Source organism: Amia ocellicauda, chromosome 14 (assembly GCF_036373705.1).
Source record: "Amia ocellicauda isolate fAmiCal2 chromosome 14, fAmiCal2.hap1, whole genome shotgun sequence".
Taxonomy (NCBI): domain Eukaryota; kingdom Metazoa; phylum Chordata; class Actinopteri; order Amiiformes; family Amiidae; genus Amia; species Amia ocellicauda.
Window position 1 is genome coordinate 8014105 of NC_089863.1, and position 15545 is coordinate 8029649.

The 15545-nt window shown below is 40.9% G+C and overlaps 1 protein-coding gene across 1 annotated transcript; it reads right to left on the reverse strand.

Moving 5' to 3' along the window:
* Nucleotides 1-2495: 2495 nt before the first annotated feature.
* LOC136768521 (uncharacterized) lies at nt 2496-8125 on the reverse strand. Its single transcript, XM_066722759.1, has 3 exons — nt 7916-8125; nt 7203-7540; nt 2496-4919 (listed from the first exon to the last, which is right to left on the reverse strand). Exons 2-3 carry the CDS (start codon nt 7504-7506, stop codon nt 4834-4836), a joined length of 390 nt encoding a protein of 129 aa, XP_066578856.1. The 5' UTR covers nt 7507-7540; nt 7916-8125; the 3' UTR covers nt 2496-4833.
* Between the last annotated feature and the right edge of the window lie 7420 nt (nt 8126-15545).

Below are 15545 nucleotides of genomic sequence, written 5' to 3' on the forward strand. Positions count from 1 at the left end.
TATCTTGGAATGGAAGCTGGGGGGAACTTCTGAATATGTTATGTAAGTTTGTCTGAAAACTCAAATTGTGAAATGAAAAGGATGCATATTCAATTCCATTTGTTTGGTACAATGTAGAATTGGCTTGTTTTGTATTCTGACCTGTTGGTTCTTCCTGAGCAACATACTCTCTCACAATTGGCCCCTTCCTCAATGACTACTTTACTACTTGTGTAGTACAGTACATGTTGTCTATGGAAACTATAATGACTATTGAGATGTAAGTCTGTGAATCCTTCACACTCTACTGATTTCAAAATGAGTCCAGTTGCTGTGGGAAAGACCAATCTGGTGCTTCGGAGTAGCTTTTCCATGGTTTAATCTTTCGTGGAAACAATACTTCCTGGAACCCTGAAAGATCACATCTGCCATTACGTGGTAAGTTTTAAACTTGGTGTTTAAAGTTGTTTACATGACCAAATCAAGTTGGAAACATATCGCACATCTGATGTATATGCTAATTGGAACATGTAGCGATGCATGAAACCATAACTTTAGGAACTCCACTAGTTCCCCTTTAAGTGATTCATTCTAGTGGATATTTGTGTGTCATTTCCTGCATTTGTAACAGTATGATAGTCTGTATGCGCCAGCCTTGTATAAGTTAGATCAGGTGGTTTAATTTGTTTGTTTAATGCATTTACACTAATATTTGAAATATTATTGAATAATCCAGATACACACCGATCAGTCATAACATTATAACCACTGACAGGTGAAGTGAATAACACTGATAATCTTGTTATCATGGCACCTGTCAGTGGGTGGGAAATATTAAGCAGCAAGTGAACATTTTATCCTCAAAAGTTGATGTGTTAGAAGCAGGAAAATGGGCAAGCGTAAGGATCTGAGTGACTTTGACAAGAGCCACATTGTGATGCTAGACGACTGGGTCAGAGCATCTCCAAAACTGCAGCTCTTGTGGGGTGTTCCCGGTCTGCAGTGGTCAGTACCTATCAAAAGTGGTCCAAGGAAGGAAAATAAACTGTTCTTGGATGCAGTCAGATGAACCGGCAACTGGGTCATGGGCGGCCATGGCTCACTGATGCACGTGGGGAGCAAAGGCTGGCCTGTGTGGTCCAATCCAACAGACGAGCTACTGACGAGGTTCTGATAGAAAGGTGTCAGAACACACAGTGCATCGCAGTTTGTTGCGTATGGGACTGCGTAGCCGCAGACCAGTCAGGGTGCCCATGCTGACCCCTGTCCACTGCCGAAAGCGCCTACAATGGGCACATGAACATCAGAACTGGACCACGGAGCAATGGAGGAAGGTGGCCTGGTCTGATGAATCACGAGTTCAAGGTGTTGACTTGGCCTCCAAATTCCCCAGATCTCAATCCAATCGAGCATCTGTGGGATGTGCTTGACAAACAAGTCCGATCCATGGAGGCCCCACCTGGCAACTTACAAGACTTAAAGGATCTGCTGCTAACGTCTTGGTGCCAGATACCACAGCACAGCTTCAGAGGTCTATTAGAGTCCATGCCTCGACGGGTCAGGGCTGTTCTGGTGACAAAAGGGGGACCTACACAATATTAGGCAGGTGGTCATAATGTTATGGCTGATCGGTGTATATTCCAATGTGTAAATAACATATTAGGAATATGAAACAGTATTGAGGATGGGATATTCCTGAGCCCTGTTCCAGATATGAGACTGAACCACCAACATGTTAAAACAGAGCCCGAGTCATATCTGAACAATTACAAAAAAATGTTCAACACCAAGAGCCTTAGCTCTGTCTTAACAGCATAAGTGGAATATTCTGCATATTTAAACATACCGGTTGTTAGTTTTCAGCACTTTCATTTTAATTTGAACAATGATTCCTTTCACACACACACAAACACGCTTGTCTGTATTACATCCTATCTTGTGTGTAAGGAAACACACTCCCCTGCTCCATTAGCAAACAGAAGGATGCCTCAACGTCCTGGGGTTTCTCAATTTGGGGGACTTTTACCAAGTCATGTTTTATTAATGTAAAAATAAATATTTTATTCAAGAAAACAAACCTTTTTTTTTTTTTTTAGTGCAGATGAAAATCTGTACTGTCCCACGTTATACTAAAAAGCAGATAATGCATTTAGTATTCTTTGTGTGCCAAAAGGAGTTAATGACTGTATCCAACGTCCTGGTGGTTGTAGGAAGTGGAGTAGATTGTTTTACAGTCAGTTCTGCCCTCATGTGACAGAAACCTGTAATGCACTTTGTTGTTTTGTTTACTATTGGATTATTATTTATTTATGAGCAGACACCCTTATCCAAAATATAAGCACAATACAACATGCAAAAATACAGTGCAGTTCAATGCATAAAACATATTACAAATTCCAATTTACATAATGCAGTGCAATTCAAAGCATAATAATGATAATTAAAAAATGGCAAAGCTTCAACGAGCCCAATACTGTTAAAGCACTAATGGTACAAATAACCTCACAACACACAGGTTTAAAATGTAAATGCATATTTTTAATAGGAAAATCCATCCTCCTATGAGCAATCAATACTGTCATAGATAGATCAATCACATGCATTCCTTAAATAGCAAAAAACTGAAGACACTTAACACTTGTGTCCTGGTGGGGTTGGCAGCCAGGATATTGTGAAGATTGTGTCATATGTGTCATAACACGAAAGGTAAAAATAGCAGTATTGAAGTTTGGAAAATATAGTATTTTACACAGTGCAACATTAAGATTGTGTTGAAATACTGTGATTATATGCAAAGACAGTATTAGCATTGTATGTCTGATATGAAATGCCTACATACTTAAATAACCTTGCTATACAAACCCTGAAGCATAAATGACCAAACGTATTATTTCACTTTAACCAGGAATACTTTACATCATTCTAACTGTAAAGTTTACTTTGAAAATCAGCAAGCAACATTTTCATCCTTCTCGTTCTTGACAATGTAAATGCCTTCATTTAGAAACATCAACTGGAACACAGGGAGTGGAATAAAATATTCCAATGTCGCTTCCTAGTACAGACGTTTAGGTTGAATGGATACCTTTGTTCAAAGCGTACAATCGGAGAGACAATCAATAAGGCAGGCAAAGGCAATGCATGTTTATTTTAGTTTTTATTTTTTCTCTTCTCGAATTGTTGAGTTTTCTGTACCCTTGGATTTCACAATTGAATGTATATTTCATCCAGAGTCCTGGATTTCATCACAACATGATGCCGATTTTTAAATTAAAATATAACCACAATTTAAACCTAAAATTAAACAAGCTGTAGGCTGCCTAAAAAATGGCAATTGACAGACACAAAGTAATGAATGGATGTTTCGGTGCTCTCATGATACAAAGCATATCTTGATATGGTAGATCACAACATAACTCATGCAACCTTTACCAACACCATGCACTGTACAAACACCTAGGTACAGTCGCAAAATAGAAATCATGTGCCAATCAATCGCCAACATGCGGATATCCAATTTGAAATACAAGGTACAGGGCTTTCTACAGCTTTTGTCTTTTTTTTTTAATAAATTAATAACCGTAACATTTAAAACAGTGGGATTAATTCCCAGTCTGCTTAAATATCCAGTATAACAGTTTCCAAACAAGAATAGCTAATGAGAAGCAATTATACTTCTCTTTCCAGTGAAGACGGTCATCTCTAAAACAAAACATCCCTTCTTAAAAGATAAGCTGTAAACATATGAAGAAATAGTATTGCACTTTTTTTTTTCGTTTTTCTTTTTTGCTGCACGAGAAGCTGCATTTTGGCCAATATATAGATTCCAGACCAACTTTTAAGACATGAAACAAAAATATATAAAAGGAAAGTCGGTTTTCAATTAGGACATCTTATTTTCTAAATACTAAATATGTCCTACCACTCTCTCCCTAACAGTTCCAGTTTCTACAGTTTACTCTGATAAATCTCCATATTTGAGGAATCTCTAATTATTGTTATTATTATTATTATTATATTTTTTTTAAATAAGGAGATGCTGGTGAAATGCTTGCAGCCAGACTACGTTAGCTTTAGTATTTTCAATTTCAACGTACAAATGGAATGCTATGCCACACAATGCTGTATAGAAACACAAGGTATATAGTTTCTAGGTGCATGCTTGCAAAGAGAGAGTGTCAGCGTGACAATGCATATAACAGATGTTCCACGTAAAGATATAAAGATATATTTCTTGCCACATGTGAAAACTCATGCTCATTTCCTGTGTGGCCCTTTTGTATGGTTTCAATATAATTCCATATACGTATGCAGTTACGGAGGGATATTAGATTAGAAACTAAATGAGTCTGGCTGCAGGCTTTACACCCCCTATTACAGAAATGGTCATATTCCGAAGGATGTCGCACCATAGTAAGTTTACAACTCATTTTACATTCGCTAAAGAACCTTTTAAAAAGCATACAACATTTTTTCAAATTAACATCCCGAAAAATTAAGATCTACTATAGTTTTCTTATACATAAACTACTATAAACTTAGCATAGTGGTCAGCCTATTATGAACATGACCAAATCGAAGAGAAAATTAGAACACCTTTTTAAGTTTTTTTTTTATTATTATTATTTTTTAAAACACTTTAAGAAACCGAAATGAAAGAGAAACCACAGAAAAGCACACCAATTGTATCAGTGTTCCATAAATAAGCTTAAAGTGCTTGAAGTTAAACAATAAATAAAGTCCCCATGAAGATTTTGACGTCTCCAATTCATTTCCCCGGTAAAAAGGCATTTCGACCCACGGTTTTGCGGTTTGGCTTCGTGTAGGCATGGCACAGTCGGTATCGCAGGGTATCTAGGCCACAGGCGTCAGGTTAAGGGATATGGGGAAAAGGCCATTATTGTTCATCATGTCATCAAAATCTTCATCCTCGATCACAACTAAAAGAAGAGGGAGAAAAATTATTCAGAGTCAGTATAAAATCATATATATTAATTAAGCTCCCATTAACAGCTTATTCCTTACAATTACTATGTACAATGTACCTGAAGGGGAGGAGGCTGTATTTTCTTTTGCTTGGTAATACAGTTCAAATCATAGCCACAATAGCAGTGCAGCATTTCAGATGTGGGTTCTGCTCACCCCCCCATTTAATGGTACATTACCCTATTCAAAACACAGCAAGTACTTTACACAAATAGTAATGTAAATGGGAGATTAATAACATTGGACAGGGGAGTAAAGCAGCTCTTACAAAGAACATCTCAAGCATAAGACACAGGGGCTGCTGTTGTTGGGCAGGCCAAAGATGACCTGGCTGCATTTGACCAACCCAAAGCCAGACGTATTTAGTTTATTGCACGCTGCCCCCTGTTGTTTCAATCTGCAATGACGGCACAAAATGTAAACAGCCTGGACTCTTTAGGGCTCAACCTAGAGTCTTTTCAGTTACTTAATTGAACCTTAATTGAAGTAACAATCTACTTACATTTGACTTTTTAAATTGTGTAATAAAACAGTTGGTTCTTTAATAAATTCTTTATACAATTCTATACTTAACCTAAAACCCCTGCTGTTTAAAATGATTAAAAGGCTCAGATTCTGGAAATTAGTTCAGTTAAGGCTTCAATTAAGTAATTGAGAGCTCAGTTGCAACAAAAACCAAAAAACAGTCCCCCAAGACTAGGATTGGGAGCACTGTGTTTGGGTGGATTACTGATTTGAAACTCCATGTAACCTGACATTGACAATGACTGCATTCGTATAGCAAAGAAAAACCCTGTGTTCACAATTGCCAAGAACAATAATAATCTCAGAGAGTTACTTAAAAAGGTAAAGCAACCGAGTACTGATTAAAAGAGCATTTATTTTGTATACCACTTCACATAAAAGCTGTACACTGAGAACTTGTACATTATGACAGCGCTTATAAGTCTAAATCGAGGGTGCCCTCTTCAGGACCAGGAGGGTTAGAGTGCATCAGGGTGTTTTGCTGTGTTGACATCGCCAAGACACCAACAACGCCAGACTTAATAAACTGGCTACACTGCCTAAGTGAATCAAATTATTAGATCATTAAAAGGTTATTAAAAGCATGGGCGGAAGGAACACAATGTCAGATGTCAAGACAAGGAGACACCACAGCCCTGGAGGACATGAGGCTGGGCATCCCCTATTCTAATTATGGTCATGTCATCCAGCTAGTGCATTCCAGCTTTAAACTAGGGTTGGGCAATACATCGGCAGCATAGTTTCATAAATTGATCTTGGGGAAAACACTGTAGCAGGTTTTTTTTTTTTTTTAATGAGTCATTTCCAGTTGCACACAGATCACAAATGAATACGTGTCAAAAAAAAAAGAGAAACGTGTGTCTTAGAATGAAATCTACTGTATCAAATGTGTCATATATATACTATAATACCATTACACTATATTATATGTCTACAATACTAATATAGGAATGTGTATATGAGCTAAAGGGGTCAAACTGCATCTCAATCTAATAGGTATTGATCATCAGAAAGCAGCATCGTCAGTGGTGTTCTGGTTTTCGATTCAAAACAGATCTGGATCCCAGCACCATCATTTATGTTGGAAAGCTGGGGCAGGAAAAAAAAAAAAAATACCGCAATGTCAAATGTCAATGAATCGTGATCTATAGCCGGCTGTGTTAACCCCTGTGAAAAGTCATCTAGATCTTAAAAAGATAAAATCGCAGACCTGTACACACACAGCCTCCTACATGTTCATAAGCATGTCAGCGCTGTGACACATACAGTCCCCACAATGACAGCTGTGGAGAATGGACTACGACATCAGTAATAATGAGCACTACACACAATCACAACGTTTACTCCGACACGGGGATAAACCCAAGCTTTGCAGCAATACAAGCATGTATTCAATAGTAATACACGGATTGCACATAAACCATACGCACTTTTATAGCTTGCAGAGGTGGGGGACTGCAGTGCATTCAGTCACAAGCCCCAAACTCTCAGCTAAACTATTTTAAAAGCAGATATCAATAACACAGGAGGACATTCAAGCGGCCTCGGTGTTTTTGTTCAAATGCGCAATGACTGATATCAATGCGTCCCGAGTGAAGTAGAAACATCACTGTTTTGCTGTAGTTGAATAGTTTACATTAAACGTCACAATGTTACCGAGACAGCGTCTGTGCGTCCCCCGCCAGCCCCGCTCCAGCCCCCGGCTCTCTCACCTCTCCGGGACCGGCCGATCTCGCCCAGCTTGGGGGCCCGCCTGCCCAGCCGGCGCTGCGGGGAGTCGAGGCTCAGCCGGCCGGGGTTGAACTCCGCCGCCTGCCCCGGGTTATAGCGGCCCTCCTCCGGCGGAAAGCGGCCGGCTTGGGGCTGCTCCGGGACCGCCGCTAGGTCGTACATCTCCCGCGTCGCTGGCGCAGTGGGGGCCTGTCGTTTGTCCCGTCCTGCCCCGGCCTCTCTCTTCATCCAAAGGCGCGGCTCGCCGGGCTGCTCCTGCTCTTCCTTCCCGCAGCAGTAGATCATACAGATGGTTACAACCGGGCCGCGGACTGTAGCCCTGCCGTCGCAAACACACACATGCACAAGAGCGCGTTAAAATGGTGGCTCTGGAGTATCAATATTGAATATTTAACAACACAGTGCTACGACACCCTACACGGTGGCGTGACAGCCCAGCCGGACTGAAAACACGCCTTTGACACACTTCTCAGCAAATGCACGGGCCACCTAGTCGCCCGCTCGCTTAGTATCCATAATAACGCACTGCAATAGTTTAAAATGAAAAGTTGCACCGCGAAATCCCGATCACGCCTATGCAAGAACCCGACATCCCCAATCCCAATCCCGATCCCAATCCCAATCCCCGGCACGCCGCGCACTTATCAACGGGCAAGTGCAACAGGATGATGTAGAGGTGTGCTGCAGTGCTGACCTGTGTGCGCTGCTCTCTGTTGAACGCAGTGCAATGTGTCTACAATGTTTCCAGCACCCGTCTGTTTTAACGACACCCCCGCGTCCCCCCCGGCCTGGGCTCTTCTCATAGGCGCGCGCAGGACGGGGATTCCCCCGCCGCTGTTTTTCTGCTGACGTCACAGTCCGCGCTGCCAGGAAAGCCCGCGCGCCCACACCGCCGCTGACGTGGGCGTGTGACCTTCAGTTGCTGCTGCTCGCCCAGCTCTGATTTGCGACTGCGCGTAGCGACACGCGTGCCAGGTTTAGCAGTGCTGAGATGCGCTCCATCTTTGCTGATCTCCCCCTGAAAGGGTGATTTATAACCACAGTGGGGATTGTAAATGATGGCTTGTTGCAATAAGTTTATGTACGAGGCTGAAGTTGGCTTTGCAGCTTCTTATTCGGGCAACTTTACCTCCATACCTCTCTATATAAGGTCTTCTCCAACTTTTAATGGTTTTAAATCTCTTAAAACTGTTTTGTTTTCTCTAGGTATACTCTTATTGTCTTTGTGTCTTTCATGTTGTCCTTGTGTTTTTGTTATGAATTTTGGAATTTGCACTTTTTTTGACCAACCCAAAGCGAGATGTAATTTTGGCACTTTGGCCAACTGTCGTTGTTTTTATATGTGCTATATAATAAAAGTGACTGACTGACTGACTGACTGACTGACAACTTACTATTCAAGTGCACACATTAATTTATACAAGTTGAATATTTAGCAATGGCATTAACTGTGGGCCATGGATTTCTCTGCAGATTCTTAAGGAGGGGTATTTATCTACCAGGTTCAAGTGTATTTCAATGTGTTCAGTGGCACAATAGTGGGTATGCATGACACATATGCCCGCCAACAAAGGACTGATTAGCCCTGAAGTTAAGACAAAATACCTTGATTGACTTATTTGTCTTATTGTTCTATATAAAATGAGACAGTACATACATAAGACAAGACATAAATGTACTGCAGGATACATGTAATGGTGTTGTAAATAAATAAATACATATAACAACATTAATAAATACAAATACATAAAGTTAGCCAATGCACAGCACAATAATGTGTCTTTTTAACACAAGTCTATGTGGCAATAACATTGGTTTTTTTTTGTGACACTAAATTATGAAGTCCTTAAACAATCATAATGTTTTAATTTTAACTTTAGTTCAAAGTAGTCCTTACACTTTCACAGTCAGACTACAAAATCAATTTTATAGGGCATGTTCCCTGAGATCAATTTTATATTTACATAAAATTCAACATAAGACACAAAACATACAGCAAATGCCAGAACACCTTCAATGCTCTTGGCACAGATTCGATGAGTCTCTGGACTCTACTGGAGGGATGGACACCATTCTTCCAAAAGATATTCCCTCATTTGGTGTTTTGATGATGGTGGTGGATAGCGCTGTCTAACACGTCTGTCCAAAATCTCCCATAGGTGTTCAATTAGGTTAAGATCTGGTGACTGCGAAGGCCATAGCATATGATTCACATCATTTTCATACTCATCAAACCATTCAGTGACCCTCGTGTCCTGTGGATGGGGGCATTGTCATCCTGGAAGAGACCACTCCCATCAGGATAGAAATGTGTCACCATAGGATAAAGGTGATCACTCTTGTAATAACTTTGTAATGATTTGCAGTGACCCTTCCCTCTAAAGGGACAAGTGGACCCAAACCATGCCAGGAAAATGCCCCCCACAGCATAACAGAGCCTCCGGACCCCCTCACTGTAGGGGTCAAGCAGTCAGGCCTGTCCCGTTCTCTTGGTGTCCCACACATGCACTCGCCCACTTGTCAAGAATATGGTGAAGGATGACTCATTTGACCAGATCACTTTTTCCCACATCTCTGTAGACCAGTGCCTATGGTTTTTGCACCACTGAACTCCCAAATGTGCATTTGTCTTTGTAATGAGGGGTTTATGTACTGCAGCCATACTATAATATCCTCTATGTGCAGTTCTGGATGGACTGTTCTTGCTGACACAGACTGATCACGTCCTGCATTGACATTCTCAGTCACCTGGGAAAGAATTGCACTTCGGTTGTTCCTTACATATCGCAGCAATGCACGAGCATCACAGTCATCAAATGTGCGCTTTCCACTCCAATTTCCAAACCCAATTTACTGAGGTATTTTACATATATCTAAATGCTGATGTAACTTTAGTCACTGAGCAGTCTTTGTGACTGAAGCTCCTGCCATTCATGCCCCAATAATGACCCCTCTTTCAAAGTCACTTCCTCTTGCCATCTTGATCCAAAAGTGAGGTCAACTGGACCTGCTCAGGATTGTTATACATGCCACAGAACATGATAGGATGTTAATTGCTTAAAGTATCATGCAGTACACCTGTTTGGAGGCATCTGCATTCATTATGTTCGTCCACTCATTTATTCAGGTATTTCCTTTAATTTGTCACCCATCTATATATATACAATATATAATATACACCGATCAGCCATAACATTATGACCACTTGCCTAATATTGTGTAGGTCCCCCTTTTGCCGCCAAAACAGCCCTGACCCGTCGAGGCATGGACTCCACTAGACCTCTGAAGGTGTGCTGTGGTATCTGGCACCAAGACGTTAGCAGCAGATCCTTTAAGTCCTGTAAGTTGCGAGGTGGGGCCTCCATGGATCGGTCTTGTTTGTCAAGCACATCCCACAGATGCTCGATTGGATTGAGATCTGGGGAATTTGGAGGCCAAGTCAACACCTTGAACTCGTGATTCATCAGACCAGGCCACCTTCCTCCATTGCTCCGTGGTCCAGTTCTGATGCTCACGTGCCCATTGTAGGTGCTTTCGGCAGTGGACAGGGGTCAGCATGGGCACCCTGACTGGTCTGTGGCTACGCAGCCCCATATGCAACAAACTGCGATGCACTGTGTGTTCTGACACCTTTCTATCAGAACCAGCATTCACTTTTTCAGCAATTTGAGCTACAGTAGCTCGTCTGTTGGATCGGACCACATGGGCCAGCCTTCGCTCCCCACGTGCATGAATGAGCCTTGGCCGCCTATGACCCTGTTGCCGGTTCACCGCTTTTCCTTCCTTGGACCACTTTTGATAGGTACTGACCACTGCAGACCAGGAACACCCCACAAGAGCTGCAGTTTTGGAGATGCTCTGACCCAGTCGTCTAGCATCACAATTTGGCCCTTGTCAAAGTCGCTCAGATCCTTACGTTTGCCCATTTTTCCTGCTTCTATCACATCAACTTTGAGGACAAAATGTTCACTTGCTGCCTAATATATCCCACCCACTGGCAGGTGCCATGATAACGAGATTATCAGTGTTATTAATTTCACCAGTCAGTGGTCATAATGTTATGGCTGATCTGTGTATATAATTAATGACCACATATTAAGTCCAGACCAGAATACAACTGAAATGAGATACAACACGACCAATGCAATATTTCAAGAATAACTATACACAAAGACACAAAATATGAATCCCAACACCTCAGAGTGCAAATAATAAAATGGAAACAATAGCAATATATTACATTACCTCATCAGTAGAGATCAATTTGCATGATAAAGTGGGACACGTGATGGAAACAAACACTGCATCATAAAACAATTATTTGAAATATTAAGACTTCATGGATAAGTAAAAATAAACAAGAGGTGATTTAATAAATACGATTTAACTATTAGGCTACTATTTAACCCGTTACTTTCGATGTAAATTATTTAACTTGGATACATAGGTTGGCATATGTGGCATGTTTACCTGTTGTTTTGCAAATGAAAGCCACATTGGGCCGGGCTAAATACACTTAGTAGAGAAATAGAGTACACCGGTAGAGAAATTAACTGTGGACAGGAATCCGCAGAGAAGTAAGTGGCCCAAGGTGAAATAACCCGTTGCTTTCATTGCTAAATATGCAACTTTTATAAATACATTTTGCACTTCAGCGAATGGCATATGTGGCATCTTTCCCTGAAGGTATGCCACTGTGAACTGCGTTGGGCCGGGCTAAATACACTGGGACCTGGCAGAGACCGTACCCCTGGTCAGGAAACGTAGAGACAACAGTGGCCCAACGAGAATTAACCTGTTACTTACATTGTTACATATGCGACTTGTATAAATAGGTTGGTATAGGTGGCATGTTTACCTGCTGTTTTGCCAATGAAAACTGCATTGGTCCAGGCTAAATACACTTAGATCTGGTAGAGAAAATGGCCCTGGTGAAGAATCCATGACCCACGGTGATTTAACCCTTTAATTTCATTGCTAAATTCACTTGTATAAATAAATGTGTGCAACTTCAGCCTCATAGGTTATGTAGTATCATGACATTGTCCCAGTGAAAGAAAACAATACTGATCACACATTTATTTCCTACCTGTTTGAGATTCAATGCTGTTGGAGGTAACCCTGAAGCTGCCATTGAGAATAATGTGTTAATCAAGTGTTCATCACACTGAATCTCCTCCAAACACAGACACTAACCACTCAACGACACCAGTGAAGCCGCTTCTAAATAAAGTAATTCAGGTTTATGTTAAATAACAAGGTAAGAGTGTGCATGGCAGTGAAGTTACACAATGAGATGCTGTAATCTGCATTCAAGGGCTGCTTGAATCAACGTAAAAAGATATCGTCTATGTGTGAACTGTTTGGGTGTAATGAGAAATAAAGACTCGTCGCAGATTAAACTGCAAACAATCAGTTCAAGTCTGAATATAAACGGCTGTGAGATGTTTTATTCCTGCTAGTATGGCAAGGACGTGAGAATACCTCTTCTTATCAGCCTATAGGGATCCTCGATATATTAGGTTGACGTGCAGATCGACAATATGGTCGCGTTTGTGTTGCGCAAACGTCCACAGTTCTGCGCAGCTCCACCAATGGGATTGGTGGGATTCTGCAGATCTGCAACTACAATTACAACTACAAGCAGGGGGTTAGGTCTTTTATTTAGGTTCCCTATGGTGTTGGAGACAGATTAAACAGACATGTGCACGGATGACGCCATACAACAAAATGGCACGCATTAGATAGTGCTGAACTTGTGCAGTGTCCTTTTCTGAGCCAGTGTCTTTTACAGCGTGTGTTCAGTATTTCCTCAGGATGTGATTTGTATGATGGTTACACAGGCCAACATGCCCCTTCAGGATCTTCAGAAAACCCTGGCCCTGGCAAACAGCTATTATACAGCAGCTCCATGAACCACAGACTCATTCATTCTGGGATGGCAAAGACAAATCACAGCAGCTAAGTCTATGGGAATTATTACCTGTACCTTCCAGTTGTTATCAGTGGCGGATTGTATGGTGTTTAGCTTTTAAAATCTAGTTCTTCTACAATGCAGTCAAGCAAGTTATTACATATATTAAACAGTCAACAAAGTACTGACCTTTTCTTGTACCTAAGTCTAAGTGAGCTGGCAGTGTAAATACAAGTACCTGTCACTGCATGTGATAAATATGCACTCGAGATTAATGTACATAGCCAATCACAATATGTTGAAAACCACACCTCTGCCTGTCTCAGTTGAGACAAGTCAAGTTTAAATTGCCTTTACCAAGTTACACAGAGTTGGACACAGTTTACAATAACAAGCAAGCAGGTAAAACACATCAATTACTTGTACCAGTTTCATTTATACCTTCAATCTGTTTGTCACTGTAATAGGAATTACACAGAGATGATCTTTAAATGGACATTGACAAACCATTTTAAGAAAAGGGCACCATTCTTTTTTTTATTTTTACTAATGTTAGCTGCCGTTTTTTGTTAGTAACTGCAATTTTGGGTGCGTTTCAATTTTTTTAGAACAACATGCAAAAAGGACAAAAATAATAATTACATGTAAACATTTGTTGGAAATGTTTCTTGGAACAGGAGTCTTCAGTCAGTAAGCTTTATTTTGTAATTAATGCACACAGACACCCTGAATCTGGTGCAGGCCAGTTGATTTCCTGGTTTCAAGCAGTTATATGTCCCACCAAAAGGGGCGATCTACAGGAGAGGGCAGCGCTCTCCCAAAAGCAGCCGATCATAAAGTTACAGTTTTAAGTGGAGTGTCAGTGGGGGGAGAATTCTACCAGACATTCTCCCAACCTGTCATCTAGAAACCCTTATATCTCACCCAGGACGTGGGAGCTGCTCAGCACCTCCTCGTTCCCCCCAAAATGGTTAAAATGTGGCATTGTTAAGAAAACTGAGTTATATTTTCTACACATATTTATAGTATTATGTTCTGTACAGAGGTATGTGAAAATAAGTTTAAACTTTGAAATATCCAGGTACTAGCAGAGATTATAATCATTCATATCCTAAGGAGATATAAACCTCTTTTGACTGAGGCTATCAGTTACAACAATAGAAGTGGTTGGCTGTGGCTTTACTGGCCGCTGGAGTCATTTACATGATCAAAGAACTGCTTTTGAGTGATTGATTCATGTAGACCAGTGGTCTCAAACTCAATTCCTGGAGGGCCATGTGTATGCTGGTTCTTGTTCCTATCTAGTCCTCAATGACTTAATTGAACTCTTAATTTAACTAATAATTTCCTAAATCGGAGCCTTTTTAATTACTTTAACCATTAGGGGGTTTAAGTTAAGTCGAACCAACTCTTTTATTACACAATTTAAAAAGTCAAATGTAAGGAGATTGTTAATTCAATTAAGTAACTGAGAGCTCGGTTAGAACAAAATCCAGCAGGGTAGGGGGTCCTCCAGGACCAGGATTGGGGAACTCTGGAGCTAAAGACTCAATATAGGTTGAGCCCTATACAGTCCAGGCCCTGTTTACGCTTTGTGCTGTCATCATAGATTGTAACCACGGGGGGCAGCATGCAATAAACTAAATACTGATGGATTTGGGTGGGTGGTCAAATTCAGCCAGGTCTTCTTTGGACCGCCTCTTTAGCTCACTTGGAACAAAACCCAGCAGGGTTGGGGATAATCCAGGAGCACGGTTGGGGACCCTTGCCCCACAGCATTTAAAATGCTTGCCAAGTAACCAACAATAGGACAGTGTGCTTTTGTATAGACATAGAAATGAGCACACATCACGAGAGAAACAATGGTTATAGACGTGTTAACCCTTAAAAGTTACCTTTGTTAACAGACATTTACAACATACCTGTGTATATTTTATACATTAGCTTCCATGTCATTGTAATTTTACAGTATCTATATGATCAATCAGAATATCTCATATGGTAATTCAGACTCAGGAAAAACATTGTAATTTTAAGTATTACTGACTGAGGACTGTCTTCATACATTATAAAACCTCTAATCTCTTTCTGCAACCCCTGAAAAACACTCTGCTTGTTAAGGACTGCCTTTCCAAAATAAACTTTTTTTCCATTCAAATAAATCAGGCATCACAGTGCATCAGTGTTTTGCACTCCTGCTCCATGTTTCCTGGCAGCCCAGTTCAATCTAATCCTTTGTAGTTTTGAAACATGGTGAGGAACCAAAGTCCAGCTAAACAGGAGACATGTACATTTGTCAATTGCTCACTCAAATCTTGTGGTTAGGGCTGTGGACTCTGGAGCAGAGGGTTGTGGGTCCAATCCCAGGTGGTGGGGGACACTGCTCTTGTAACCTTTGAGTAAGATTAGA